This window comes from Eleutherodactylus coqui, chromosome 1 (assembly GCF_035609145.1).
Source record: "Eleutherodactylus coqui strain aEleCoq1 chromosome 1, aEleCoq1.hap1, whole genome shotgun sequence".
NCBI classification, from domain to species: Eukaryota; Metazoa; Chordata; class Amphibia; order Anura; family Eleutherodactylidae; genus Eleutherodactylus; species Eleutherodactylus coqui.
In genome coordinates, this window is record NC_089837.1 from 377,261,748 (window position 1) to 377,289,682 (window position 27,935).

At 40.1% G+C, this 27,935-nt stretch overlaps 1 protein-coding gene across 3 annotated transcripts in view; it reads right to left on the bottom strand.

Moving 5' to 3' along the window:
- Positions 1-27,935, bottom strand: part of MSI2 (musashi RNA binding protein 2) — a 614,965-nt gene that overhangs the window by 19,214 nt on the left and 567,816 nt on the right. For 2 of the 3 annotated variants that reach the window (XM_066578773.1, XM_066578782.1), the window contains 2 exons: positions 14,317-14,493; positions 1,912-2,120 (listed from right to left, as the gene is read on the bottom strand). In XM_066578773.1, the coding sequence (XP_066434870.1) occupies positions 1,912-2,120; positions 14,317-14,493 (386 nt within the window). The remainder of the gene's footprint in view (positions 1-1,911; positions 2,121-14,316; positions 14,494-27,935) is intronic. The other variant, XM_066578790.1, reaches the window with a different exon arrangement.

Consider the following 27,935-nt stretch of genomic DNA (forward strand, 5'->3'; position numbering starts at 1 on the left):
AAGAACATTGCAGTCTGAAAACAAAATGCATGCAAATTCACCAGGATGAATTTCCATCCAAATTTACAGATCACAGTAGCATAGCAGTACAACAACATTTACTTTGTCATAGTCTTTAAAACAGGTTAGTAATTCAATGTGAGCCTTACAGAGTTCAATCGCCACAATTTAAGATTAGTTCCAGAATACATCACAAAAATGCATGCACAGGTTAGAAACCCACTGACTGCAGTTTATGGGGAAGAGATGCTAGCGGATACAACTAACAGGAGGATCACACAGTCCACTTTTCTTCACATGAAGAGCTGTTTCTTGGATGGCTACAGTTACAATATCTTTAAAATGTCAACTATCTGAAAGGAGAGACCAGCAGTTCTAAGGCGCTCATGAATCTTTGTCTGTTTAGCTAATACGAAAGTATTACATATAAATTTCATAGAAACTCTTTGGAATTATCTGTGAATTTATGCTTTTTGATGTTTTTTTTATCTGTCAAAATTTGTAAATGCAGTATCCGTGATTTCAGAGAACTTGGGGCAATGATCGCTATCCAACTCTATACATCCAATATCACTGTGTTTATTTATTTTTTTGGCCTGCAGCTCGTTGAAACATATTATTTGTAGGCTGAAAGCGGAGATTAATAAAAAATTATAATTAGCTGAAGCATAAGGTGGGTCAGTCAAATCACAAGGTTATATATTAGTTTCTTAGATAAACTGCAAGGCATTAATGTCCTACAGCCATGTTTTGGGTCAATATCATGTAGATATATTACTTTTCCACAACTGGAGTGAATGCCATTAGAGCAAAGCAAGAAAACTTTCCCAAAGGAAAATTTGTCCTACTTTAGTGAAGATCAGCTAACACTTCTTGCCAAGAAACAAGTGCAAGAAAAATGGACTGAAAATAAGGCCTTGCGAATACACATGACTCCACATTAGGACAGGTACTGACATCACCTGTATCATTCTGGTATTGTATGTTATATTAGTACATGTTATGTTCAGATGTACTATATTTTAGGAGTGTGAGGTATTATAATACTACAATACCAAATTTAATATGAGCTTAAGTAGTGTAAGTACATTAATAGGCTAAACGTAGAGGCCACCTTTTCTTCTGGCTTACCTCTATGATCTGTATATTGCTTTGGGTAAGTAGAACACTGTTAGTACAGATATGTTAATAAATTAAGATACATAAAATGTTGCCAACAAAGTCAAAAAGAGTTTGCATTTCCTCATCCCATCCTCCATATTAACAGTAGAAGCCTATAAAACATGGGATGTCTTGTATAATTCCTATTAGCAATTTACTGGGATGGACAGTAGAGGTTAAATACTATGGTTGAAGACCAACTACCGGGTAAAGGCAATCACTGTAACCTTACTGGATGAATGAGCCAATAGTTCTCTGTTACTTTTATAATGGAAGGGACATCTTGGGCAGTGAAGTGTGCAGTCTTGAAAGTGGTCTTTTAATGATGTCAGTAGCCAATATAAGTCAATAGTGTTTTATGTCAATAGGTTAAGTGAGCCTCATGATATAAATTGTGCAAGTAATCTATGCATTGTCTCTATTGTGAGTGAGATAACAAGAGAGATGATTTCTGCAGTGGTACACCCCCATATACTACGGTTCCACTTCAGAAATGAAGGACATTTCCAATTTGAAAAGAATATTCTACCTAGTTTTCTACACTTTTAAACTTTTCTCATTGTGTTATTTCGTTAGGCTAGTTCTATAAATCCATGGCTGTCCTTGCAAGATAAGGAGCTATGTAATAATGGTCTTCTATGATGGGTAGTAAAGACTATTATATGGAGTCTTGATATAAAAAGCCCAAACTAAATTAACTTGCAAATCGACAGTCAAACATTTTTTTAGAAAATGAATAAAGACACTTACAGCAATTCCATGGCCGAAACCAGAGCCTGGTTGAGGACTTGCGGCACTAATGTAGTTACCAACCCCAGAGTCTTGACTAGGAGTTCCATAGAGATCAGCAACAGGGCCTGGGCTGTTAGCCCCTGGGAATCCACCAGGTCGAGCTGGGTTGGTGCTTGCTGGGGAAGCAGGTGCGCCATAATTCGGTTGAGCACTGTAGCTATTCAGGACTGGTGTGCAGAGAATAAAGCCAAGTATGAGAGCAGAAGCATGGCATGCTGTGTTATTACAGACAAAACAGAACAATCCATAAAACAGCCAAACACTATAGAAAACAGCCTTTGTTTGACCTCAAACACTCAATCAAGGCCATGCGGAACAAGAGCACGTACTCATATAAAAATATCAGAGCACAATACCACTAGACAAGCTTTAACATAAAATTCAACTACATACATTAAAATAGCAATCATCTACTATTACCCAAAACTAGTGGATTAGGATTCATCAAAAGCAATACAAACAGGTGAAAGGATGTTTTCAAACATTGTACTCTATGATCATGCAGTCGTGTTTTGTTTTTCCTTACTCCTGACAGATCTTGGTATGTGGAGACAGCATTCACATCCCATGCAAACTACAAAGGAACTGAGTTCTAACACTATGGAGGGAGTTCCATTTGATGATATGATGCTAGTTTGAAGCAGAAATTACAGCTACACTTTATCTAACATTCATATACGAAAAGTTAAAACCATTGGTGAAAAGAATCTGTGATACATCGTGAAAACGATTCAACCAAATACATACTAATGATTTAGAAGAAAACGGCACTAAAAATAAGTTGGAGATCTTTTGTAACATACATGATAAGGAAACTGATCTCCCACTCTTTAGTAAAGAGAACCCACCACACACACACAAACTTGTAAAATCTCAATTGCCACTTCCCAACATAGTCAATCATTTGTATATGCAACTGTATGCAGATCGTTTTCTAAGGCCCAATGTCCACAGGCGGATTTGAATTACGGAATCCGCGTGGGGCATCCACGCGGATGGTCCACAATTCAAGCCACCCATGAAAAAACATGGGCGTCCGCAACTGAATTAAAACATACAGATTTGATTTACAGACCTTTGGGTGCGGAAATCAAAACACAGCATGCTCCATTTTAGTTCGGTTTCCATAAGGACTGCTTCCATTGAAGTCAGTGAATGCGGTCTGATCCGCGGCTCGTCCGCAATTAACATTGTGGACAGGCCGTGGATTCCGCGAGAAAGCAGGAGTTTGAAAGAAAATAAACTCTGCTGTGCAGGTGCGCCGGCCAGCACTTCCGCACACATCCGCAGTAGAGAAAAAAACGAGGGCTCAGACCGGTAAACAGGGTCCTCGGCCATGGGCAGGGTTGGATTCTGCTGCGGGCTACCGTATGTAGAATCCAACCTGCACGTGGAGATGACCCCTTAGAAGCCACATACAGATAGGTTCTCTAGGGCTAGCTGAGATTCTTACAGGTAGGTGTGTTGAGGAACAGGGAGGCAGAGGTCTGTACAAAACTACATGTCCTATGTAAGGAAATGTTGGTTCCCCGAGCCTCCGCTATATCAAAAGAAGATATACAGTAGAGCTAATTTGATATGTAAATGGCCTTATTATTGTTTAGAACATTCTTAAATGCACTTATAACTTTAATGGACAATGGCAACAAGGAAGTCAATTTTAAAGCCCGCACTAGAGGTAGTCAAAGTGCCTGAAATATTTTGGCTGGTGAATAAGTTTGAACGTGGCTTCCTAGACTTGCCTTTGACTTTAGTTTGAGATCGAATTGCCTACCATTGTTCCAAGATATTACAAAGTTACAAGTCTGAAGGGCTGTACGTAACCTGAGGGGTGCCAGCCACCAAGTTTAAAAGTACAATGAATGGTAGTGGGAAATCTGTTCCAAAACTAAGGAGGTTCTTTCAATGAAGAAAAGCAGGTTAGCGTCTTCCCTGTAATGTGGTATATCCTAGATAAAAAAAAATCTAACTTCCATTCTAAATATACGGCACAGATGCAATGGGCCGGCTCTTTAGATAACATCTAACATTGCTTAAGGGCACAGCAGCTTTCAATAGCTTATGTAGAAAGCAGTCAATTTATTTAGCAGATGTGAAACTATAATAATCTAATGTTATGAAACATACTAAGGCAATCCATTTGCCAAGTTGAATTTTAATGCCAAAGACAAAATGGAAAGGCTGCCGCAGTTTCATTTCAATGACAGAGAATGGGATTGGCGGAGAGAGCTAGGCCCAAGGCGCAAACGTACTCAAGAGACTACCATAGATATCTGCTCTCTAGCCAGAAGTGCAGGACTCTTACTAGACAATGTATTAAAGTAAATTTCTGATATTTAACAGTGTGGAGCCCAATAAAAATAAATAAGCCCAAAGAAGAATTTCCTGCCTCATCCCTTGTTAAATTAATCAGCAGAGTTTGCTTTACCAGTGCTGCACAGCATTACACCTGAACATACAAACAACACATTCAACAGGACTTTGTCCTGGTCTGCAGTCACAGGCATAGCTAGCAGCATTATTACTAGAGATGAGCGAGCATACTCGCTAAGGGCAATTGCTCGAGCGAGCATTGCCCTTAGCGAGTACCTGCCCGCTCGAGAGACAAGGTTCGGGTGCCGGCAGCGGGCAGGGAGCTGCGGCGGAGAGTGGGGAGGAACAGAGGGGAGATCTCTCTCTCTCTCTTTCCCCCGCTCCCCCCTCCCTGCCGCAACTCACCGCTCCCCCGCACCAGCACCCGAACCTTGTCTCTCAAGCAGGCACTCGCTAAGGGCAATGCTCGCTCGAGCAATTGCCCTTAGCGAGTATGCTCGCTCATCTCTAATTATTACCCCTTGGCTCTCGTCTCATCCCACAATCATAAAAAAAAAAACAAGACACTCAAGGGCGCTATAATACCTTGTCAAATGTATATTATCATACTCCCGACTCAGAAGTATTTTTATGTTTTATATGTTGTGCAAAAAACAATCATCAATTAAAAAAAAAAAACTAGCCTAGCACCCTTTTTCTGAAGCTTTCCTTAAATACTTTCAAAAAATGTTGAAAATTACAATACAGTGTAATTGTATATGTAAGCAAGCAATCACATTGTTACAAAAAATTCTTGTGTTTCTTAGGTTCCGAGTTTTGGGTGCCGATTCCAAATTTGTGCTCAGATTTTTACGGTCAGGAACAGATTTACTGACAATAACCTTAACAGCAGAATAAAGAAGTGTAGATATTCTTGCAATTAAATGTTTTATGATTGTACTTATAAGTAGCAAGTTCTGAATAGGGTAACATACAGTTATAAGCATGACATGCGTTCACCATGCGTTTAGGTGGCAAATGGATAATTACAAAGAACTTCCATAAATGGGCTGAAAATATGGGAAGTTTGATGCAATGTTTGCATAAGTCACTAATATCTTTTACTCCCTTGGAATATTCCAGCAGTAATCAGCCGGCATCCACTTTCACAGCATCCCACATCTCTGGGAAGAACTGGCAGACAGGTTTGATAAATGAGGCCCATGGTTTTAATGGTCAATATATTGTAACAAAATGTACAATACTGAATATCCTACTTATGATGTCTATGACTTAATTATCTTGCAGGACAGACAATTTTGGTTGCCACATTTGGATTCAGCATCCTGAATATAGGCAAGAATACTGATTTTTACCGAGGAAAATATACCCTGGTAACACAGTGAATTGACATGATATTATAAATGTATCTAATATAAGTAATAGGTATTTAATATTTATTTAACAGTAGTGGGTACCAACAAATTTTATGAAATACGTTCAGAGTTAATACAAGTGGAGCATCACCAGTAATACAGGCTATTTTAATGGAGTCTCATCCCATGGTTTTTAATAGAAATAAAAAGTCATTATAAATAGGAGGGGGATGTCACAGCACCCACTAGTGTGAGCAGAACCCAAGAATTGTATTGCCGGAGGTGACTTGGGGTACTTTAACATGGGCTGAAAAAAAAAATTTGACCGATAGTTGCCCATTGTAAACATGGAACCCAACAGGCTACTGAGCGAGAAATTGCTCACTAGTCGCTTCATTTCAGCTCACTGAGACAAAGAGACTAGTGAGTGACTTCTCGCTCAATATAAACAGGCAGTCTTTCATGTTTGAATGACTCCCTGTTCACAGTGAATGGAGGTAGGTGGCAAGAAGAGATCTCCAGCACGCTCCACTGCCATTCACTCAAAGACTATCGTTCATGTGTGAAAGCACTGGTGTGATAGTCGTCCCGTTTAAAAGTACAGGTTTTTAAACCCCCATTAATAAATTAAGCCAGAGAAATTCTTGTTTATGTTTAAAATAGATCTTTTACAAAATGAAGTCCTACATTAACTACATGCAACACAGAAATATTGCATTCTACTGCAGCTGCCACCCATTTATCAGGGGGTGTAGAAAGGTTGGAATTTCCAAGTTGCGAAGCAGACAATAAATAAACACCCACTAGTTATTTGAGCTGTCTTTCCACTGAATGGGAAGAGATGTGATTGTATGCAAACAAGAGCAATTAAAGACAAATAATAATAATGAGAAAATCTTAATTAGTGTGTTCCTACTCTTACAAGACACAGATATAGCTTGTTTGCTTCGTACAAGAATACATGCTGCTCCAACCATAGAACCTGTGTGAGCCGAGTAGAAATTCCCCAGTAAGGAATATTAAAATTCATGGCTGCCTTTGTCCTTTATCAAGACACAAAACTTATATTTGAAATGGTCATCAAATTGTGCAATGATACTCAGAAATCATTCCAAAATGTGAACTTTTCTAATTACTTGTGCATTTTGCATCGGTGTATATAGAACGCATGTGCCAAATGTGGTATGTGAACAGAGCCATACTTGGCAACTCTCTCCTCCAGTCAATATAGGGAAGTCCCAAGCAGACTAGAGCAATCTAATTCCACCCATGGGGCAGAAAGTCTAGGGATTGTCTTTTTGAAGAGATTCTTTAATTATAGGCATGAACTACAAAAAGCTTTTCCTAAAGCCACTCTCACACAGGCGGGTTTTTACAGTGTTTAGCAGCCATTTGAAACCCCTGCTAGAAATGTTATATTATTTCCTTAGGGAGAGCACCTAGACGGTGAGTGAGGAGACTTATAAGACCATTCATGCTCCTCTGGGTAAGTTGTAAATAAGGGAGCTGAAATAATACCTCTACAGTGCCACCCATTGGAAGACAGCATTCCTTCAAGTCAATGTTAAACTCTTTATACAAGCCTTGTAACGATTCCCGGTCATTGTAACAAGGCTTGTATAAAGAGTCTAACATTGAGTTGAAGGAATGCTGTCCTCCAATAGGCGGCACTGTGGAGGTATTGTTCCCGCTCTCCTATTTGCATAAACCCCTGCTAAAAACGCTGTACTGAGCCTCCATTGATTTCAATGCGGCTTCTCAGATGAGCTGTATCTTCTATTTTAGTGCATTGCAGCGCTTTCTAATGCACCACATCACCCATTTCAGTGATGGGGCGCATTAAGAACGCTGTCGAATGTGTTTAAAAACGCAGCATTTTTACAAAGGCCTGTGAGTGGCCCAATATCATCTAAATGAATGTGGGTAATGTTTACAACTAAGAAGACAAGTAAATTAACTAAAAATAAAGGGTAATAAACCAATAATAGAAATAGGTTAACCCCTTAGTGACCAGGCTTTTTTGCTTTTTCCCATTTTGTTTTTTCCTACTCCCTTTTAAAAAATCGTAGCTCCTTTATTTATCCATCGAAGTCGCTGTATGAGGGCTTGTTTTTTGTGGGACGAGTTGTATTTTTCAATGGCACTATTTATTGTACCATATAATGTACTGAAAAACTTTTTAAAAATTCTTAGCGGAGAGAAATGGAAAAAGAAACGACATTCCACCATCTTTTCGGTGCGTCCTGTTTCTACGACGCACAAACTGCAACAAAAACGACCTGATATTTTTATTGTATGTGTCAGTACGATTACTACGATGCCAAACTTATATAGTATTGTTTTTGCTGTAGTACTTGTATTTTTTTTTTAAGATATTACATTTTTTTAAATTATTTTCTGCGGTCATTGTGTGCGCTCGATAACTTTTTTATTTTTCCGTCGACGTAGTTGAGCAAGGGCTCATTTTTTGCGGGATGTCCTGTAGTTTCTGATAGTATCAATTTGGAATACATACGACTTTTTGATCGCTTTTTGTTGCGTTTTTCTGGGAGACAGGGTAACTAAAAAAATGCACTTCTGGCATTCTTTATTTTTTTTTTTCGGACGACGTTCACCGTGCAGAAAAAATAATGCACTACTTTGATAGATCGGACTTTTACGGACGCGGCGATACCAAATACATATTTTTATTTTATGATTTAGATTTTTTAATAATAGATATGGCAAAAGGGGGTGATTTATACTTTTATAACTTTTTTTTTTTTACAATTTAAAAAACTTTATTGATTTTTTTTTTTACTTTACTTTGAAGTCCCCCTGGGGGACTTTAACATGCAATGCTTTGATCGCTCCTGCAGTATGACGTAATGCTATAGGATTACGTCATACTGCTTTTTTACAGGCAGTCTATGAAGCCACCCTGTGTGGATGGCTTGATAGGCAGTCTGCTAAGGCAGCCCTGGGGCCATTCATTAGGCCCCTGGCTGCCATGACACCTGCACGGATCCCCCGATCTCACCGCGGGGGGGCCGTGCGGGACCCCCAAACAGCGTTCGGGGGTTTTAAATGCCGCTGTCAGAATTGACAGCGGCATTTAAAGGGTTAATAGCCGCGGTTGGCCGAACGGCCGAGCGCGGCTATTGCCCACGGGTGTCAGCTGTAATAAACAGCTGATGCCTGCGCTGTATGGAGGGAGATAGCGGTGCTACCTCCCTCCATACACGTCCTGCAGCTGCAGGACGTAAAAACACTATGGCCCGGTCGTTAAGGGGTTAATGGAATGGGGTACTGTAGAGCACAGTAACTATGGATGCTTTCCATTAAAGTTAAAAATGAAAAAAGAACTACATAAATGACAACTATCTCAATAGATATAATAGTAGACCATAAATTCAGCAAAACAGTCATGAAATTTAAAATCTGAATACCGCTTCTTGCAATCTTCCCCAGCTATAAACTATATTGAAATACCCTGTACTTTGTTCCAGCATTGATGAAGCAAATCAATAATAGCATTTGTGTTAGAAAATAAGTCATATGAAATACATGTTCTGATCATTTTGAAAAAAATGGAAGAAAAAGACTTGTAAGAGTAAAATGTCAAGCTATGAATAAAATTATGCTGGAGTATGTGTTTATAGTCAAACCTCATAATTTAAAGTAAGTGATAACAGAGTCAAGTCATTTTAGTTCATTGAGCGCTCATATAATGCTGTATTCATTCGCACTGATCACAGCGCTGAATGCGGAAATTATGTCTGTGACAAAATCACTCCTACACATTCATTATATTCTACATTTTCCATGGGAGTGGTGGATGTGCAAGTCAATGCATTAAGCAAACAAATAACAGGGTTGAAATCTCTACCTGTAGGTGTTAGAAAAGAGATATTTCCAGATAATAAATGTATCACGTTACAGCAAGGAGAATGGAAAATATGATTTAATAAACCGTACTTTGCCGTTTCTACAACACAACATCTATCATAGCCATGGTTATTAAGTTAACAAATCATTGGTGCTCCAGTCCACAAGTGCAATGAGATTACTAATACATTCCAGGCTGGTGACTGTACCATTCCAAATAAATAATAGTAATGGACGGGGACATTTTTATAGTGGGTCAAGTGTTCAACGGCAAGCTCCACCGTCTGACAACCACAAAGCTTTGGAAACTAAAAGCACTGTACTGATTAGTGGCTCTGGACAACTTCTCGACAAATCATATAAATGATGGGAATTGGACTAATGTAGCAGTAGGCACTTCAGTTATCGTAGACTCAATACACTATTCATTTTCAGCATGTAAAACAATTAACTAAAAGTATTTATGTTCCTTCCGTATATAGCAGAGCAACATCTACAGCAGGCCATGATCCTACTACGTGGGTGATGGGCCCAAACAACCATGTTCAATAAGCCAGAAGAACATTCTGTTTGCTTATGTCCACAAACTCTCTCATTGGAAAGCTTCCATCCGGTCTGCTAACTAGATCTGTGTAACCTTCCCAAAGCTATAGCCGTTTAATTCAGCCAGCAATGGCAAATGCAGTATGTGGCCTTCTATAGTACAAAGACAGAGTTGCTCCGAGAAGCTCTTCCAGACACGAGCTTTTGCTGCGCAACAATTTATCTTACAAATGATCTGTTTTCCTTACAGCTCTCCTCAAGACGACAAAAACACATGGCAAGCTCTGTTTTTCAGGAAAATAATTTCCTCAAGCACTGGCTCCAAAGCCAGTTTATAGGAAGGAACTTCTGTGCTGTGAACAGAGCAATATGACAATCACACAATCTGCTATACACAATTCTATCTCATGCCATGGCTGATTTTTTTTCACTTTGTAATGGGAAGTCTAAGAACTGTATATATCACTTGATAACGTGATGAAAGTTACTTATATTAGATGGAACTATGTCACAGATGTTTATACTGTAGTAGCAAACAAAATTTTAGGTAGGTACAAAAAAGGACATTAAAAGAGCGTCTGTGGACATTACTCAGTGGCCTAAGACTAAAGGCCCATTTACACCAGCCGATGATCGCTAAAAACAACAGGCTAATCGGTGATCGTTTTAGCGATCATTGGTGCGTCTAAATTTGCACCTATCGAGTGCTTTTCGGGCACTGCTAGCTGATCGTTAAATTCAGTCTTACCTAAAAATCGTCCTTCACTTTTATCAGCAGTTCTTCACGGGGAATGCTGATAGCATTGTTTCCCTGTGGAGAACAAAGGATCTGAGCTCAGATAAGAGCCCTGGGGCTATTAGCTGCATTCAGGGAAGGCTTCATTTGCACACTTAATTGGTACTTAAGTAGCTGAGTAGCTACTTAATAGTTTATGCAAAATGATCGCTCAAAGCTGTCACTCAAACTGCCGTTTGAGCCATCTTTGAGCGATCATCTGCTGGTGTAAATGGGCCTTAAGTAATGTGCTATCTAAAAGACCACACATCATTATTTGCAAGCTAGAGAGCATGAAGCTCTGACTGTTGTCCATCGCCAGATCTTCTAAGACTGGTGAGCTTCAAGGAGCTACTATCTCCCTGTTCCCTGACCTGCCCAGGAAAACTTTTCAGTTTCGCTCTGCTCTCAAGCCTTTATTTACCAAGCTACAGAAGAGAGTTCTATAGGAATCGAGTTCCCCATCCTTCCTCTTCTTCACACACTAGAACTAACTATTGGCTCTCGAAAGTTTTTTTCAATTATGCAAGACTTTGAACACTGCTCCTCTAGAATTACCTCCGTTGTGTGTGCTAGTTGATGACCTGCTTCTTCTCTACAGTCAATAGAGATTCGACACAGTAGTCATTCCCGCTGCTAAGACCTCTCTGCTAAAAAGACATCTAAGTCCAGACTCAAGCTCTATGGACCAAGGCCCTGACTCCTTTTTTTGGACTGGCCCTGTGATCACTGAGATTTGTTGAAGATCAATGTCGCCTCCTTTTTTCTTCTTTTTTTTTTTTGGCCTTACATTATATACTAGTTTGGTGTGTTGATCTGCAAATCTAAAACGTATTTCCAATTTTTATTCTTAATGACCTTCTAGGATCAGGGAGAAGTCTCTCTCTAATCATATAATGCCACTACTAGTACTTTCCTTTTATTTCCAGGCATTAAGTAGCTTAAAGGGATTTTTCAGGACACTAAAAAAAAGGTGATATGGCCTTAAAATGAAGAAAAGTTGAATATTCACCTATCTTCACGGCTCCCTATCCAGCGCTGCAGCCCTAGTGCCTGCTGCATGGAACTAGGAAGAAGTGGCGGATGGTAACATGCCATTCATTGTGCGTGTGACCACTCAATCATTGCCAGACTTCAGCAATAATTCTTGGCCGCTGAAGCCTGTGTCCAGATGTTTACTTATATGTCAATAGTGAGATAGGAAATGCCCTGCAATTTTTAGGTGCATAGTTTTTATTTGAAAATTGCAGCTCGTTCTGGGGATGGTGTTTTTTTTTCTGGTAGTTTTCCCTAGGCATCTCTAAACAACAAAAAATGCCCCAAAAACTAATGTGTGAATAAAAAATGCCACCAAAAAAGCCAATAGAAATTGCAATCATCATTTGAAACTGCTTGCGACTTCTCAGTTTTTTTTTCAACCATAAATGCTGAAAAAGGCTTTCTGAAGGTAGTTCACACATGTTCACATGGGCTATTAGTGGTCAGATCCATGTCAGAGCAGTATGCGGATCAGTTAATGGGGCAAATCTGTATGCGGGAGCCCAACATAGATTTTGCATGAAACCACCACCAATTAACAGGTCCACCTGTGCAGATTTGGGTGCGGAGTCCACGACCAAGTCTGCAGTGAAATTCCGCTGCGTGAACGAGACCTAAGCGAACTAAGAGCATTCTTGAACATGTGTCTAGTACTGGACATAAAAGGTTGAGATACGATTAACTCTTGCTTGATAAAATGCAGCAAAGTTGAAGCCATCAGTCATTACAGTATTTACCCGTGTTTTTTTTTTTTTTGATTAAAAAGTCTTTTAGAAAAGAGAAAATATCACTGTGTAATGCAACTAAAGGTACAAACATGGAATCTCGAAAGAAATTAAGTCCATAAAACTGCTTAAAACAACATAACAGAATGAAGAGGCTTCTCGTATAGTATATACCATGTTTTTCTGAAAATTAGACACTGTATTATATTAATTTTTGGCTCAAAAGAGGCAAAGTGTCTTATAATAGTACTTACTTAGCAGCTGCCATTCGGGTCCCTCGCGCTGGTCTCCATCGCTGCTTCAGGCTTCTGTGTCTTCCGGCATGCCGACAGAGCAGTTTTTCCTGCTAGCGGGGCTTGAATACCCAGTTTCTAATGCTTCGATTGGTTAATTGAGCACCGCGTCAGCCAATGAAAACCGGTGCTCAATTAACCAATCACAGACATTAATGACCTCCTTGAATGTCTGTGATTGGTTAATTGAGCGCTGGCTTTCAGTGGCTGACGCGGCGCTCGACTAACCAATCGGAGCATTAGCTTGCTGGAAGCGGAGTATTCAAGCCCCGCTATCAGGAAGAACTGCTCTGTTGGCGTTCGGGAGGACACAGAAGCCTGTATCAGCGAAGTAGCCCAAGTGCAAGGACCTGAACGCCGTCTACTAGGCGAGTATTGTTTTTTTGTTTTTTGTTTTTTTTTACATGTAGTGCAGCTAGGGCTTATTTTTTTGGGGGGGGGGGCTTATATTTCAACACCGCCTTCCCCTCCCCCAAAATCGGGGAAACATGGTAGATATAGTAAAGGTCAACATTTCAAATAGTAAAAGTGGGAAAATATGAAGCATTAATGTAATAAAATCAGTGAATCCAATACTGTCTTACAGAAATTAGTAAAAAAAAATGAATCCCTAAACATTAACTCATATATGAAGACTTTTTAACAGTCATCACCATAATTACATTTTAGCAACATAACTTCTCTGCTGGCACTTGCCACTAGTCTGCTAGTAGCAGGGATGTCAACTACATGGTGTGTGCACTACAAAGTCACACCATGCCACTATCTATCAGACTAAGACATAAAGCAAATATGGAAGGATAAAATGACAAGAATTGTCCCTAAAAAACAATTGCCATTTATATTACAGCCCGCAGTATATGGCACTTAGCTATGTATGTATGTGGCCATTCATATGCAGGCTTGCTACAGCATACCTGCCAGCAGTTGCTACTGTTACAATTTTCAGCAATCAAAAAGAGTACAATGCAATTAAACATGGCCATGGTATAATTAACTATGGCTTGGTCTAAGTCCTAAGGTAGGATAAAATACACAGCATCGACTTGCCACTTGGAAAAAGTGTAAGCAATGTACATAATGAGTAATGAATGTTAATATGGGCATATTAGCTACCATGCATATATATTCATTGTAGCATACTTGGTGCAAAAAGGTTGGAATTCAAATCTTTATGTAAAGCAAATAAAAACAGTTTAAATATGGAATATAATGATCCTAAGTCAAATGTACAGTGATTTGCCAATGTGCATGCACACATAACATGTAGATGAGCTGCAATACTTATTGATTCTCAGTTCTCACACTGCAACAGAAGGGCGCAAAGGTTGCACCAAAATTACAATAAGAAAAGAAACCTGGCATGCAATACTTTTTGCAATTAATATCTCAGTGCAGTCTCCAGTCTGAGGTATTCTACCCACAACCCCAAAATAAAGAAAGGCTGTACAAACCTGGGCTCTTAAACTGATCCGGGCTGGGAAGGTGATGGAGGGGGGAGTTACTTGCTGAAGCAGCATGCTCGCTACGAAGCATCTGAGCCGCCCGAGGCCCCATGGAACCGTAATCCGCAAACGATAGTGTGGCCCGTTGGTCACCGGGCGAGGTATAGAAACCATAATCTGGGATTCCTAAAGACATATTGACTTTATCACTGTGAGGTCTAGATTGTGACTCAGTGAATTAATGCAGTACAAGCAAAAAAAATAAAAAATCAATAAAAATTGTAAAAAATAAAACACAAAACAAACAGGTCGCCAGCCCTTGCCATCCACTTCATAGCTTCTTACAATAAGCAACACTAGACAAATATATGAAACAGTCATCTTGGAAATGCACAGTATGTGGTTAGGTTTACATAAAAATATAATGCAAAATACTGTAGGTGTTTCTAACACTGCCAAGCCTAAGTTTACATTTAGATGGTATAAAAACATAAGCGGTAGAAATGACTTGAATATTAGATTTTAGCTCAAGTAGACACAGATGAGCAACTCGCTGCAGGTAACTCTCCAGCAATATCAGCAGCTTCCAACTCATATTGCTGAAATGATGAAACGACCTGCTGTTGTCGAATAATACCCCTAGTGCAACTGCTGGATGAAGACGACCCAGGCACCATCCTTATCTAACAGTCTTTATTGTGTCATGCACCTGCCCGACTCATACACTAACTTGGCTATCAAATACAAGGGATAGCATCCTTCCAACGTTTTCCCATGTGTAGTCATAGCCTGAAGTATCTCAATAGCTCAGCTCTATTATTGTAAAAAGGAGAAATAGAATTAAACATTCTCTGAGTTTATAAAAATAAAGTGCAGTGCAATGACAGAATGTTACGTTCCTTGAATGTATTATCGGTATCTCAGTTTGACAACAGACATGGACTAATTCATGCAGTGGTTACAGAGGCAGATATGTGGCAGCAGAACTGTAGGGGATTAATACACAAAATGAGATAATTTTCTTGGTGGATTTGTATTGAAACAGATTTTGGGCATCATAATGAAAATAATAACTTTTTTTTACTGTATACTACTGATATGGTATTTTTTAACCTTGCTTCAATGATCAGCACAGGAAACAGACTGAAGAGCACTATGGGACAGTGAAAAGGGCCTCTGATCTTGGGGTAGGTTTCCATTACACAGAGTTTAAAGTATTGGCTTCACTTTGTCGCTCATCTTCTACTCTTAGTTTCAGCTCTCCATTTGGCAGGGCTGACAAAATGTGCCTCTCAGTTGGATAATGAAAGAATTTAGGTGACTGTAAAGTAAAAGTACTTTTACATGGGGCGATTATTACCTGAATTCTCACTAAAAGCAGCAGATTCGAGTGATAATAGCCTCATGTACATGTGGCCAACGAAAAGGGCACTGAGTGAGAAATCACTTGTCGAAATTGCTTGGCTTTTAACAGTACTAAAAACCAAGAGAATATCAGGCTGTGTAAACAGGAGACACTCAATGTTTGAGCAACTCCGGTTTACTGTGAATGGAGGCGGGTAGCCGGAATGATCCCAGCTTATTTAATCGAAATACTTTAGCTCCAGTGTAAACCATAGGAGCGATAGTTGGATGGTAGTCCGTGGGACTGCTGTTGCGTGCATATGCACCCCACAGTCATCCCGTGTCAAGGCACCTTAAGCCATTTTGTTATGGAAGTTATTATAGTGAGATAAAAAAAAGTATATGGAAGTTGAAGGCCTATTTTTGAAAAACAAAAGTGCACCTTCTTACATTCTTAAATGAGTTCAAAAGTTAAAGGAGTATTCTGGCATTGGGGCATTGTTTTTCAATTTTCACCCATGCACTGGATGGATGAAAACAGATAGATTGTTAGGGGTCCAACTGCTGGGACCCCCACCGATCCCGAGAATGGCGAACCCAGGTCCTCTGTATTGCACAGTTCATGATTCATTGTCTATTACTGTAGTGTAGTGGCGAATGGGTTGCTGGCCGCACATGCGTGGCAGCAGCTCCATTTCTCTCAATACTGCAGAAAGATAGCCAAGTGCTATTCTCAGCTATTTCTGTCAGTCTCATTGAAATGAATGGAGAAGGACAATATCCACCTGTCTGCACCATTTAGAGGAATAGATTCGCTGTGACAAGCATGTGACCAGTGGCCCATTTGCCACTACACTACATAAATGGGAGAATGGATCATGAACTGTGAAATAAGTGGGGTACAAGTCATCCATTCTCGGAATTAGTAGGAGTCTCAGCAGTCTGACCCCGACCGATCTATCAGTTTTTGTCCATGTAGTGGATGGGTGAAAACTGAAAAAAAAAATGCCCCATCACCAGAATACCCCTTTACGCCTCAACACAAGCTATAAGACCTATTTCTCTGCAGTTAATGCTTCTGCTCTGTCCCTCTTTTCAGAAGGGCTAACAACCATCACCTAGAAAATGCTCAAGCCCAGGACATTTACGATCTATGTTAGGAGTAGTTGCCTTTTGCAATTGAAATAAGCATTGTGTGCCATTTATGGGTACATAGAAGAAGTGCCTACAATATCGATCTACCCATTGAAGAAAGCACCATGGATGCCTGTTGCAACAAAAAATGTCTCAAAAGAGGTCTGCTGCTGAATCTACAATAGTGCAGAGGTGGGGAAGCCTTACTGGACTTTAAACACAAAGTACACGCAGCAGAAGATTAAACAGAACCAATCCTTACTACACACAACCTGGTATAAATCTGTATACAGGATCTGACTAGCCCACAAACGCACCAGAGAGGGGCTGGACTGGTGTAATAATGGACCCAAAGGTCCAGCAAAAGATTAACCTATTTAGTGAAGACTTTATACTATAGGGTCTACTCTGTATGGATTAATTTATTCTTTGTGCACTGACCACAACATAGTTTACAAATACAAATGGACATGTGGTATAAGTAAACTACACAGTGAATCATTTCATATGAAGTAGATACTATTGTCAAAAGTCAGTTCCATTTTACATTGCACAAAAGTGGACATATTCTGCATAGATGGCGTGTCAGCCCTCAGAATCATGTCCTCCAATAGTCCCGAAATACCAGAATACTGATATTGGATAGGACTATTTCTGACATGATAGGGGAATCAGTCTCTTGGAAAGGATCATTCATACAGCCTGGGTTTATCAGCTCTTCTTTGAGGACGAGATTCCAGTAATTTTGGTTATTTTAAGTTTCTTGTTAGTGATCTATTTTCACTATAAACACCACAAAATTACTATTTAGGATGACTACTTCAATGATATGTATGTATTAGAGGAATTCTACTTTACAGTAGATCAGTGGCAGTCCCAACTTAAGTCCAAAAATGTCAATACAAGTGGAAGGTACTGATCATTTTTCCTCCTTTTAAACCTTTGCCTCTATAGTTGATGACACGGTACGTCTGGGTTCAAAGGTCCACTTTAATTAACCCCTCAAAATACCTTTTGAGGAAAGAGAAAAAAAAAATGGATTATTGGGAGTATATTTACCAGAGTGTGAGGTACAGTAGATAAAAAAATGTTATCTACATTTCATAGTTCATGAAAAAGGAAGAAAAGTAAAATCCCAGTTCCGTTTATTTTTGGAACTATTCTTTTATATTCATTCACCAGCATTTTGTTCTAAAAAAATTCCAGAAATAATTTATTCTTGCAAGGAGCTCTGCATACATTCTAAAGATCAGGATATGAGTTTTGTTCCTTCCAACAGTGCACATTCAAAACATTGTTTTCCTTTTCATTTAGCAAAGGGAAATTACTATTTACTGTGTGCACTGCCAGGCAAACTCAAGCGCTGCAAGGAAATTTGTCCCAAACACCTGTGTTCCTGCCGCCCCCCATACATAAGCATAATTGGCCCGATGAGTAATACAAGCTCGGGCCTGCAGATCTCAGATCCATGGAGAACAACTGCTCAACAGCCTCCAAGAAGTTCTATTTCCTTACTTCAATACACCATATCAACAACTAAATTTACTGGCCAGTCATCAGTGCAAATATGTGACTATTTTATTCTGCCTCCGTAGAGTATGTTTTGACTCTCACTCTATCTTCTAATTAAAGGTCGAGAGATGTCATCTCCGGTGGTAAGCCAAGTGAAATAACACCATCACATTGGAAGAATGCACATGCTGGGAATCAAAAGGTGTGGGCAGATTGGGAAGAATTAAGAACTTCAGGCAAAAATAACTTTCAGTCTCTTTGTTCCTTTGATGACTTCAGCTTGAAATTGCCTCTAATTTAATTCAGAGCATACAGTACAGAAATCTCTTAAAAGCACTGGAGCTTTCATTTTCACTCCTTGAGTTCTGAATATGCTTTTTTTTCTTGCCACATTTTAGCAAATCTGGTATAGATATCTCAAAACAAAATCTAATTGAACAGTTACTTAACATCAGACTGAAATGTGCTGTCTGTAAATGTGCATTAAAGGGTTCGGATAACACTCTTGCATGTGTCTTATTAGCTCACATTAAGTTGATAGGAGAGTTTCTCTTCTGGGACCCATATCTATTAGTGTATGTTAACAAGTGCCAATAGTGTTGCATCAGAAAGCGGCGCTCTTACCACTCATAACTGGTACAAAAACATAAATACAACTTGGAGGTTTTTAGATATGTTTCTGTCAAAAACCCATATCATATAAATGAGTTGTTTCTTTTCTTACAAATGAACCAAATGCTGAGGCAACCTGAGCAAGGGTCGAGACCTGTTCTCTCTATTCTAGATAACTGACACTGTGAAATCAATAAATAAGTCTCAATATAGGAAAAGTAGTAACACTAATAAAGAAGCTATTTAATGACATGCAAGTAAACAGTCAACAATGCAATTAAAACCCCAGAAGATTTCAGATAACAGCTCAGTGCTCTGCACACTTCAGCACTAGAGCTGTCCACGGAAATCTTCTGGGGTGTAACAGCATGGTCAGTGCAGCAAGCCACGGAAATTTTCTGGACATGCCACTAAAGGGGTTAAGACCAGCAAGCACAACAGAAATATTAATTTCCAGTTCATGTTAGGAAATAAATGCTATTTTTCTTATTGAAAGATCTTTAGGCTTCATTCAGATGGCTGTATTGTACCCCTATTTAACTGTCTCTATTTTGGAAACAACACCTGGACTTATGAAAAGCAAATGACCTTAACTTAAGACCCTTTTACACGCAACGATTATCAAAATTAGTTTAAATGGATGAAGTGAGCAATAATCGTTACATGTGAATGTGAAGCTATCGCTAACTTGCCGTTCACGGTCGTTTAAGCTTACTTTTCTGTCAGCTTAAACAACCTCGTTAGTGCACGCTGGAACGCTGGCTTGTTGTGCCACATGAAAGCTCCCTGCAAAGTGCTTCCCATAGGAAGCGCTGAGCGGGAAGCAAGAAGCTGACGAGACAAGCAAGCTGGCAGGACTTTCAGTGACACGTGAGCACTCGTGCAGTCACATCACAGACTGTCGGTCTGTGTACAAGGGCCTTTACAGTACTATACTGCAGATCAGTCGGACTGTGACATCCAGAACACAGACAATAAAATATATTATTCTGTGCAGGGTTGCCAACTGGAATTTTTTTAATTCAAAAATCACGTAGAGCCAACATTTTTTTCGGACGCATTGGAAAACCATCCTGAATGATAAAGATATAAGTAGTACATATCTATAGGTAAGATACTGATGAACTTGTAAAATGCCTAGAATAGCCTGCTCAAGTACCACCAGCCTCAAAAGATTCACAAACACATCTAATATTTATCATGGATACTGGAGAAAAGTTCCTTATTTTTTATGGATTACTCAGTAATTTCTAGACGTTTGGCAATTCTGACTATTCAATCCCATTTAATGTGTCATACATAAAGTGTTGTAAGGAGGAGTCAGTGTTACTGGCACCAGTAAAGGGATTTTAAGTGAAAAAAAGCTAAAATCCAGTATCAATCGTACAAGCTTTGGCTTTTTTTGGTTCATTGCTATGACTAAGTGCTTTGATGCCTGAAATGCATAAGCAGTGAAACCGTTCCTATGTGTTTTCCATGGATGTTTTAGAAATTCAATAAAGGTGAACCTTTTACTATGGATGATGGACTTGGACTTTTTCTCTTGGAATTATCGGTGGTCTTGGTATCTCTGTGCATCTGTATGCAAGGTAAACTGGAACATGTTGTTCCTCAGAGTAATGGAATTTTACTTGGGCAGACCATGTTATAGTTATAATATAATCACATGGTTTTGTTTTTTTCTTTTTTACTTGGCCACATAGAAATGTATTTATGAAAAAAGTTAGGACTGCATGGCAACTTTGGCTGTGACACAGGTCGCATGGCTAATGATTGCAGAGTAGTCCTGCGATCTTGCAATCTAATAGAGTCACATGACGGAATCGCTGTAGGCATTCCCCAACAGAATATCCACAAGAATTCCACAGTAGCCAAATTCACACCTAAATGGCGTGGATTTGGCTGCCTTTTTTTACTTGCAAAACAGCTGTAGAATTCAACCATTGTCTTTTAAGGGTGGAATTCCAAAGCATAAATATCCACACCATGTGAAGAAGATTTTTTAATCATTTAACGCTACAGCTAGGATCAATTAGAAACAAGTTATACAAAACTTTATACAAGTATATACCCATAAATGTTACCAATAAAAACTACTGTTTTCCACACAAAAAACAAGCCCTCACATGAGCATGTCGACAGAAAATTAAGAGTTATGACTTTTGAAAAGTGGAGATAAAAATTCCCCCAAAATCGTTGCATCCCTATATCCATATTAGGAGTTAAATTCCCCCCACATAGATTGAACTATAAACACTGCACAATTTCCGCACCGATTCCAAAAGTGGAAATTTGTAAGTGTTTACACCATGTGAGAAGGCGGCCTTAATGTATGGTTTAGACTGTATGAATATAGGCGTATATGACTGCAGGCTGTATAGTTTAGGTATGCATACAAGTGCCGATGACTGGAGGATATATGGTTTAGATATGGGTACAAGTACAGATGACTGTAGGCTGTATAGTTTAGGTATGGGTACAGGTGCAGATGACTGTAGACTGTATGGTTTAGGTATGGGTACAGGTAAAGATGACTGTAGACTGTATGGTTTAGGTATGGGTACAGGTGCAGATGACTGCAGGCTGTATGGCTTGGGTCTTGAGGGATAACTTTGAGCAGGATACTGATCTGGAAAATTTTAATAAAAACAACGGACAACAGATATCACCGATCAAAGAGATGCCACCTGAGATCACTGGAGGTAAGGGCAGCTTCACAGGGCATAACTATGGGCAAAAAAAAAAAAAATCACTCAAATGAGCGGTTTTTAATGATCGATGTCATGGGTAAACACAGGACTCAACAAGGTATTGAGCAAGAAATCACTCAGTAGTCACTAGTCATTTTGTTTCGTCTCACTTAAACTAAATAACTAACGAGCGAATTGTTCAGTGTAAACAGGCAGTTGTTCATATTTGAAGGACTGCCTGTTCACAGTGAATGGATGTGGGTGGCCAGAAGAGATCTCCAGCACGCTCCATCTTCATCCAATGAACAACTGTCGCTGCTGTGTGAAAGCTCAGGAAAAACAGTCATTGGGACAGCTGTCAGGTGCTTATGCTCCTGAAAGTCGTCTTGTGTAAAGTGGCCCTAAATACAATGTAATCACTATCACCTTGTAGAGCTGGTGTCTGACTATTATAAAGGTGAGAACATTATTTTGAGGTATTCTACAGCTAAGCCGCTGTATCCAACTAAGCCCACTGAGTTATAAAAGTTGTCTTGTAGATACGGTGCCTGTGAGATTATAGATGGAGCTCATACCCCCAATTTTTTCAGACTTCAGCAACATTCCTGGTGGCTAGTGTTGCATGGGTGGGCCTCCCAAGAGACACAGTGATGCTTCAGAAAGCTCTGAGCAGACCACAGCCAGCAGTCAAAAAGAGCGGTAAGAGAAGGAACTTTTGCACATTGGCCACTGAGCCTCTAGGTACGCCCCTGCCTCCAACTATCTTCATGCTTTGTTGATCAAGAGCAGTGTCCCAACCAATGACTTTGGAGCCAAAATGACTCTTGGGTTCTCTGCATGTGGCCCCCCAGTTAGGAAGAGTTGTACACTAGTGGTGCCATGTAGGTCATAGCATTACTAGAAGTTTAAAATCCTATAGTCAAGCCATATTACGGACGATTAACAGAGTGATAGCTGGTCATATATTTAATAGGCATTTTCCATTCTGAAGAGGTATACCTATCTAGGAAAATTAACACATAACAGAGTTATTCCTGGCATTGTGCACGTATGTACAGACACAGGAGCATTTCCTTAACTTTGAACTGAAAAAAATGTTGTTTTCTTTGATGTAACAGAGAAAAATAATACGCAATTGTGAGACAACCCATTATGTGCTGATAACATTGCACTGCTGATCTCGGTAAACCATAAACAGAAAAAAAAATAGAAAATGGTGGAAAAAAATTCTGACAAAGTAAATATGATGCTTTTCTTGATACAATGCGGGACATTTAAGAAGGCTTTACGCCAGAAAACATGGGTAGAAGGTCGCAAAATCTGGCACAAGGGTCACTTACATAAAAAGTTTGCAACTCCTCAGCCTTCTGCATCACACTTGTCAATTATGTGGAAAGTGGGCAGGGCTTGTCGAGAGGGGTTGTGGCTGCCTCAGACTGACAAATTTATGTATAATTTATGCGAGAAACTGATGTAAAGTATTTATCTAATTATTCCAGAAATGTACGCCTGGTCGAAACCAGGTCGCATGTCTGTGAAGGTACACAGAGCAGTGCTTAGTACATGAAGAAGTGTGTTCCTCTTCATGTATTAAGCACACCATGTGCTGGGGAAAATTATACTAAGCCCGGCGTCGGAAATGCTGGGCTTAGGAAATTTCCCCCAATGTGTTGTATATACATGTATATAAATTTAGCTAATGTGACAAACTGCTGGCAGTAAAAGGAGAAGATCACTTCTTTGCAATATAATGTTAAGGTCTGCTTCCTTTAAGCAGAGTGTTGGGGTCCAGCTGCTGGAATAGTCAGTTTTTATGGTTTTTAATTTTCCTTATTTGTTCTGGGTCAAGATGCCTGCAGCACCTTAAAGGCACTAAAATCCACTGTAGCATACAATCATTTGATACTATATGATGTATGTCCGAGGAAAGGTGCCTCGTAGCAGCGAATTGTTGATAAAAAGAGCATTGCCATTACGGAGCGTGCTCTTCTATTGTAGGAAATTAGATATGACTAATGCTGATCCACATTGAATATAATGTGTTATGCTGTCTAGAACCTAAAGGGTTTATAATGATTAGTGAACGAGAGTGACAAGCAATCTCTCTGTGACTTATGAAATGTAATCATGTCTAGCAAGCTGGAGACATTGGTGCTTGATCCTGGTCCTTATGGCAGGGATGCAGGCAACAAGAGAGACATTAGAAAGATTGCTGTGTTGATAGCTGAAACAAATCATTATCTGAAAGCATCTAAAGCCATGTAATACACACATAAATATTAAATAATGCACAACGCTCTACATTTCAACTGAAAAATAAAGTCCCACACAGAGTAGCTAAGTCACTCTAGACAAATGCCAGTCTTTCCACCAATAATGTCCATGCTTAACCTGCCAATCAGGACAGCGGAGAGTACTTACTATACGCCTGGAAACAAGGGCCAAGGCAGCAGCATTCTCAGTTTATGCATCTCTATTTATGCTACAAGGCTCATGTATGGTCACTTAGGACCCCAAGGCTAAACTGGATGGACATACAGTGTTTCCCACGAAAATAAGACCTACCCCGAAAATAAGCTCTAGCTACACTACATGAAAAAAAAAGCAATACTCACCTAGCAAGTGCCGTCTGTGTCCCTCCAGCTGGTCACCGATGCTCCAGCAGGCTTCCGTGCAGTCCTCAATACTGACGGAGCATCTCTTGCTGGTGATGGGGCTTGAATACCCCGCCTTCAGCAAGCGATTGCTCTGATTGGTTCACCAGCACTGCCTCAGCCAATCAAAGCTGGCGCTCGATGAACTAATCGCAGCCATTCAATGATGTCATTCAATAAATGGCTGTGATTGGTTTACCAGCGTTGCCTCAGCCACTCAAAGCTGGCGCTCGATGAACCAATCAGAGCAATCGCTTTCTGGGACTCAGATGCCGCCTGCTAGGTGAGTATAAGACACCCCCCGAAACTAAGACCCAGTGGCTCTTTGGGGCCCAAAATTAACATAAGACGGGAAACACTAAGTCTTTTCTCCACCTTACACTGTATACTATGTTACTATGATAATAGTTCTGAATCTCGCTGGATCATGGGAATCTGAACGATAACTGTTCATTATACATGTCGGCAGTGACTGAACAAGGAATAATAATTCATTTGTCATTCAATTTCGGCAGGCATAGAAATCCCACAACGATTGGCTTGTGTAAACAGGTAGTCCTTCATCCATGACCGATTGTCTGTTTACTATGAATGGAGGCGGGGGGGCTGGAACAATCTCCGACACGCTCCACTACCATTCACTGAGCGATCCTCATTCCTGTGTGATTATTACTGGGATGGCTGTTGTCCCGTGTACAAGGGCCATTACAGTTTAAGGACATGTTCAGATGTCTGCACATTTTCTGTGCCAATACCACACACAAAGTCAGCAGCAAACTACACTGTAGCAATACTAGTTGGAAAGGGTGGCAGATTTCACTCTTGCCATATTACAAGTGGTGATATCAAGTCCACATTACAATTTTCATCAAACGCAAGGTACAGTGCAGATCTTCAATGTGGGCTTACTGTGCCACAGTTTATGTGCCATTTTCAATAGACCTACAATGGATTTTAATGTGTTCGGCTAACAATAGCTTTGCAGTGGCTTGAGATAACTTGTCACAGAAAGTTATCACACACATACATACGCCAACTTACACACGGATAAGTTATAAAATTAAACCACCCGCCTAATATTTCATTGTCCTCTCACGCCGCCAAAGTAGTTTTGACCCATCATGAAGCCCATCATGTTGTGGAACATTTAGGCTGGGTTCACACAGGGCGGATTTGCTGCACCCTGTGTGAACCCAGGTTCACACATGGCGCAGGGTAATTTTGGCTTGCGGATTTTCTTGCAGAAAAATCTGCAAGAGTTTTTTTCCGCAGGTTTTTACTTTTTGCAGCGTATTTTGCTGCATCCATAGAGGTCTATGGACAAAAAACGCAGAGGAAAAGACGGAAGAATGGACATGCTGCATCTTAGAAAACCGCGCCGCAGTTGCATTTCCGCACTGTGGCTGTGTGGAAAAAATCCGCCCTGTGAGAACAGCTTTTTAGCAAAAAACGCATTTGTGCTGGATTGCACTGCAAACGCAGCGGTTTTAGCTGCAGTGCGGATATGCAACAGCAATCCGCGGCAAAACCGCCCTGTGTGAGCCGAGGCTAAAAGCTATAGTCACACGTGAATTTGTTGCAGATTTTTTCAGACGCAAAAAATACACAGCACATCTGTCACATCAGAACATACCCTCAAGGTGTCCTGTGGTACTTGGCACCAGGACATTAAGCAACAGATCCTTTAAAGGGTTATTCCCATTCTTGCTCTGAAACACGGCTAGGTGTTAGGGAACAGTCAAGCATTCCTGTAATTCCCATAGAAGTGAATAGGAGTTACGTAAATAGCGTAGCACATTTGAGATGCAGAAGCACCATTCACTTTTATGTGAGTTATGAAAACAGTGTAGCATAGGGTATTCAGTTGGTTCTGTAACTCTGTATCCTCTTGAAGCCTTGTGTGGCGCAGACTGTTAGGCCTCTGTTCATCGGCGGATCGGATTCTGTAAGTGGATTTGCATTTGCAGGAGATCGTGGATGTAATAATTTTTCCACATGGAGGTACTGCAAATCATCCATGCAGAAAAAAATCCGCAACCCACCTCCCACTCTTTCCCCACCTCCCTAATTGATTTTAGCCTTTAAATCCACAGTGCACCCGCAATTGTGTTTGCGGATTCACTGTGGATCGTCTGAGCCCATTGACTTCTAATGAGCCTGTCCGCACAGAATCCGCACTGAAATAGAGCACGCTGTGATTTGTTTTCTGCACCAAATGGACCGCAAATCAAATCCGCATGCTTAAATTCAGTTGCGGATGCCAATGCTTCCCCATGGGCACTTTGAATTGCGGATCTTCCGAGCAGGTGACCTGTGGACATTGGGCCTTAAGGCAGCAGAAATGCAGTTCTAAACTCTTACTCATTGCCTGAAGGTTGCAAGTTCAATTCCCGCATGGTTTAGGTAGCTGGCTCATGGTTGACTTAGCCTTCCACTAGATGGGGGTAATTAATAAGTTGGCACTATAAAATAACATTTATTTTATTTTACTTAGATGCACCAGTTAGCAGAAGTAGAGCAGTGGGACTAAGATGGTAGTTCCCTTTATGGCCTGTATATTGTGAGGTAGGACTTCTATGGATCAGACTTGTTTTTCAACACATTCCACAGATAGATGCTAAATTGAATTGAGATTTGGGGAATTCGAAGGCCAGGTTAACACCCAGAAGTCTTTATGTTCCTCAAAGCTTTACTGAACAGTATTTGCAGTGTAGCAGGGCACATTATCCTGCTGAAAGAGGCCAATGCCATTAGGGGAATTCCATCGCCGTGAGGGTACCTATTCTCCTGCTTGGAGACTTTAACAACTTTGTAAGTGCCATAATCTATTAATGGTCATAGTCAGCAAATGTAAATTTCCCTTGGTAAATGGCTAACATACATGATAATTACACCTGACTTCTTCATTAGGATACAGTGCAAACCTTTATATATTTTGCTATTCGGAAACATATCCATCCTGCATTGGCATAATGGACATGGCATTGGAAAAAAAACCATACTGCATTGTATGGCATTATAGAAAATCAAGGGCAGGGTGAAATGCACCTCAGCTACTAAGTGCTATGCAGTTTAGGTCTTCTATAGCAGACCCCAAAGTCAAAGGTAATTCTATACAAAATTCCACTATATACGGAAAAGGAAAACCACCGTGTCCTACTAGTCGAAATATCAGTCAGTGAAATTTGGGCTACACAGCCACAGGACAGCAAATGAGACATCATGATTTAATCCATGCAGCACATGCAATGCAAAAACCCTATCTGAAAATATGATAGGTGTCATCCTTCTTTCCTGGAAAGAAGATCACACAGGCCACGAGCAAAATGAAAGGAAATCTGTCTTAATGCTCCATTCATTCCCATCCTGCACTTGTGGCTGTAATGAAATAATCTTTGTTTCAATTCAGCTGCACTTTTTTTGCTCAATGTTCAATATTTATTGCCTAATCACATTTACCATATCACAAGTTATTGGTGTCACATCAGCCCAAGGTTGGAGGGTAACTGTACCCTGGACACATTCGCAGAATGAGAAGCTGCAATCAGACGGCGGGGCTCTTGTCGCAGCCTTTACAAAAGGATTTCCACTTGAGTGGCTCATCTTTAATCATTATAAAAGCACAGAGGTTTAATCCATTTTTGATGTAAGCGCTAATAGCTTTGTGTCCTTGAAGTTCAAA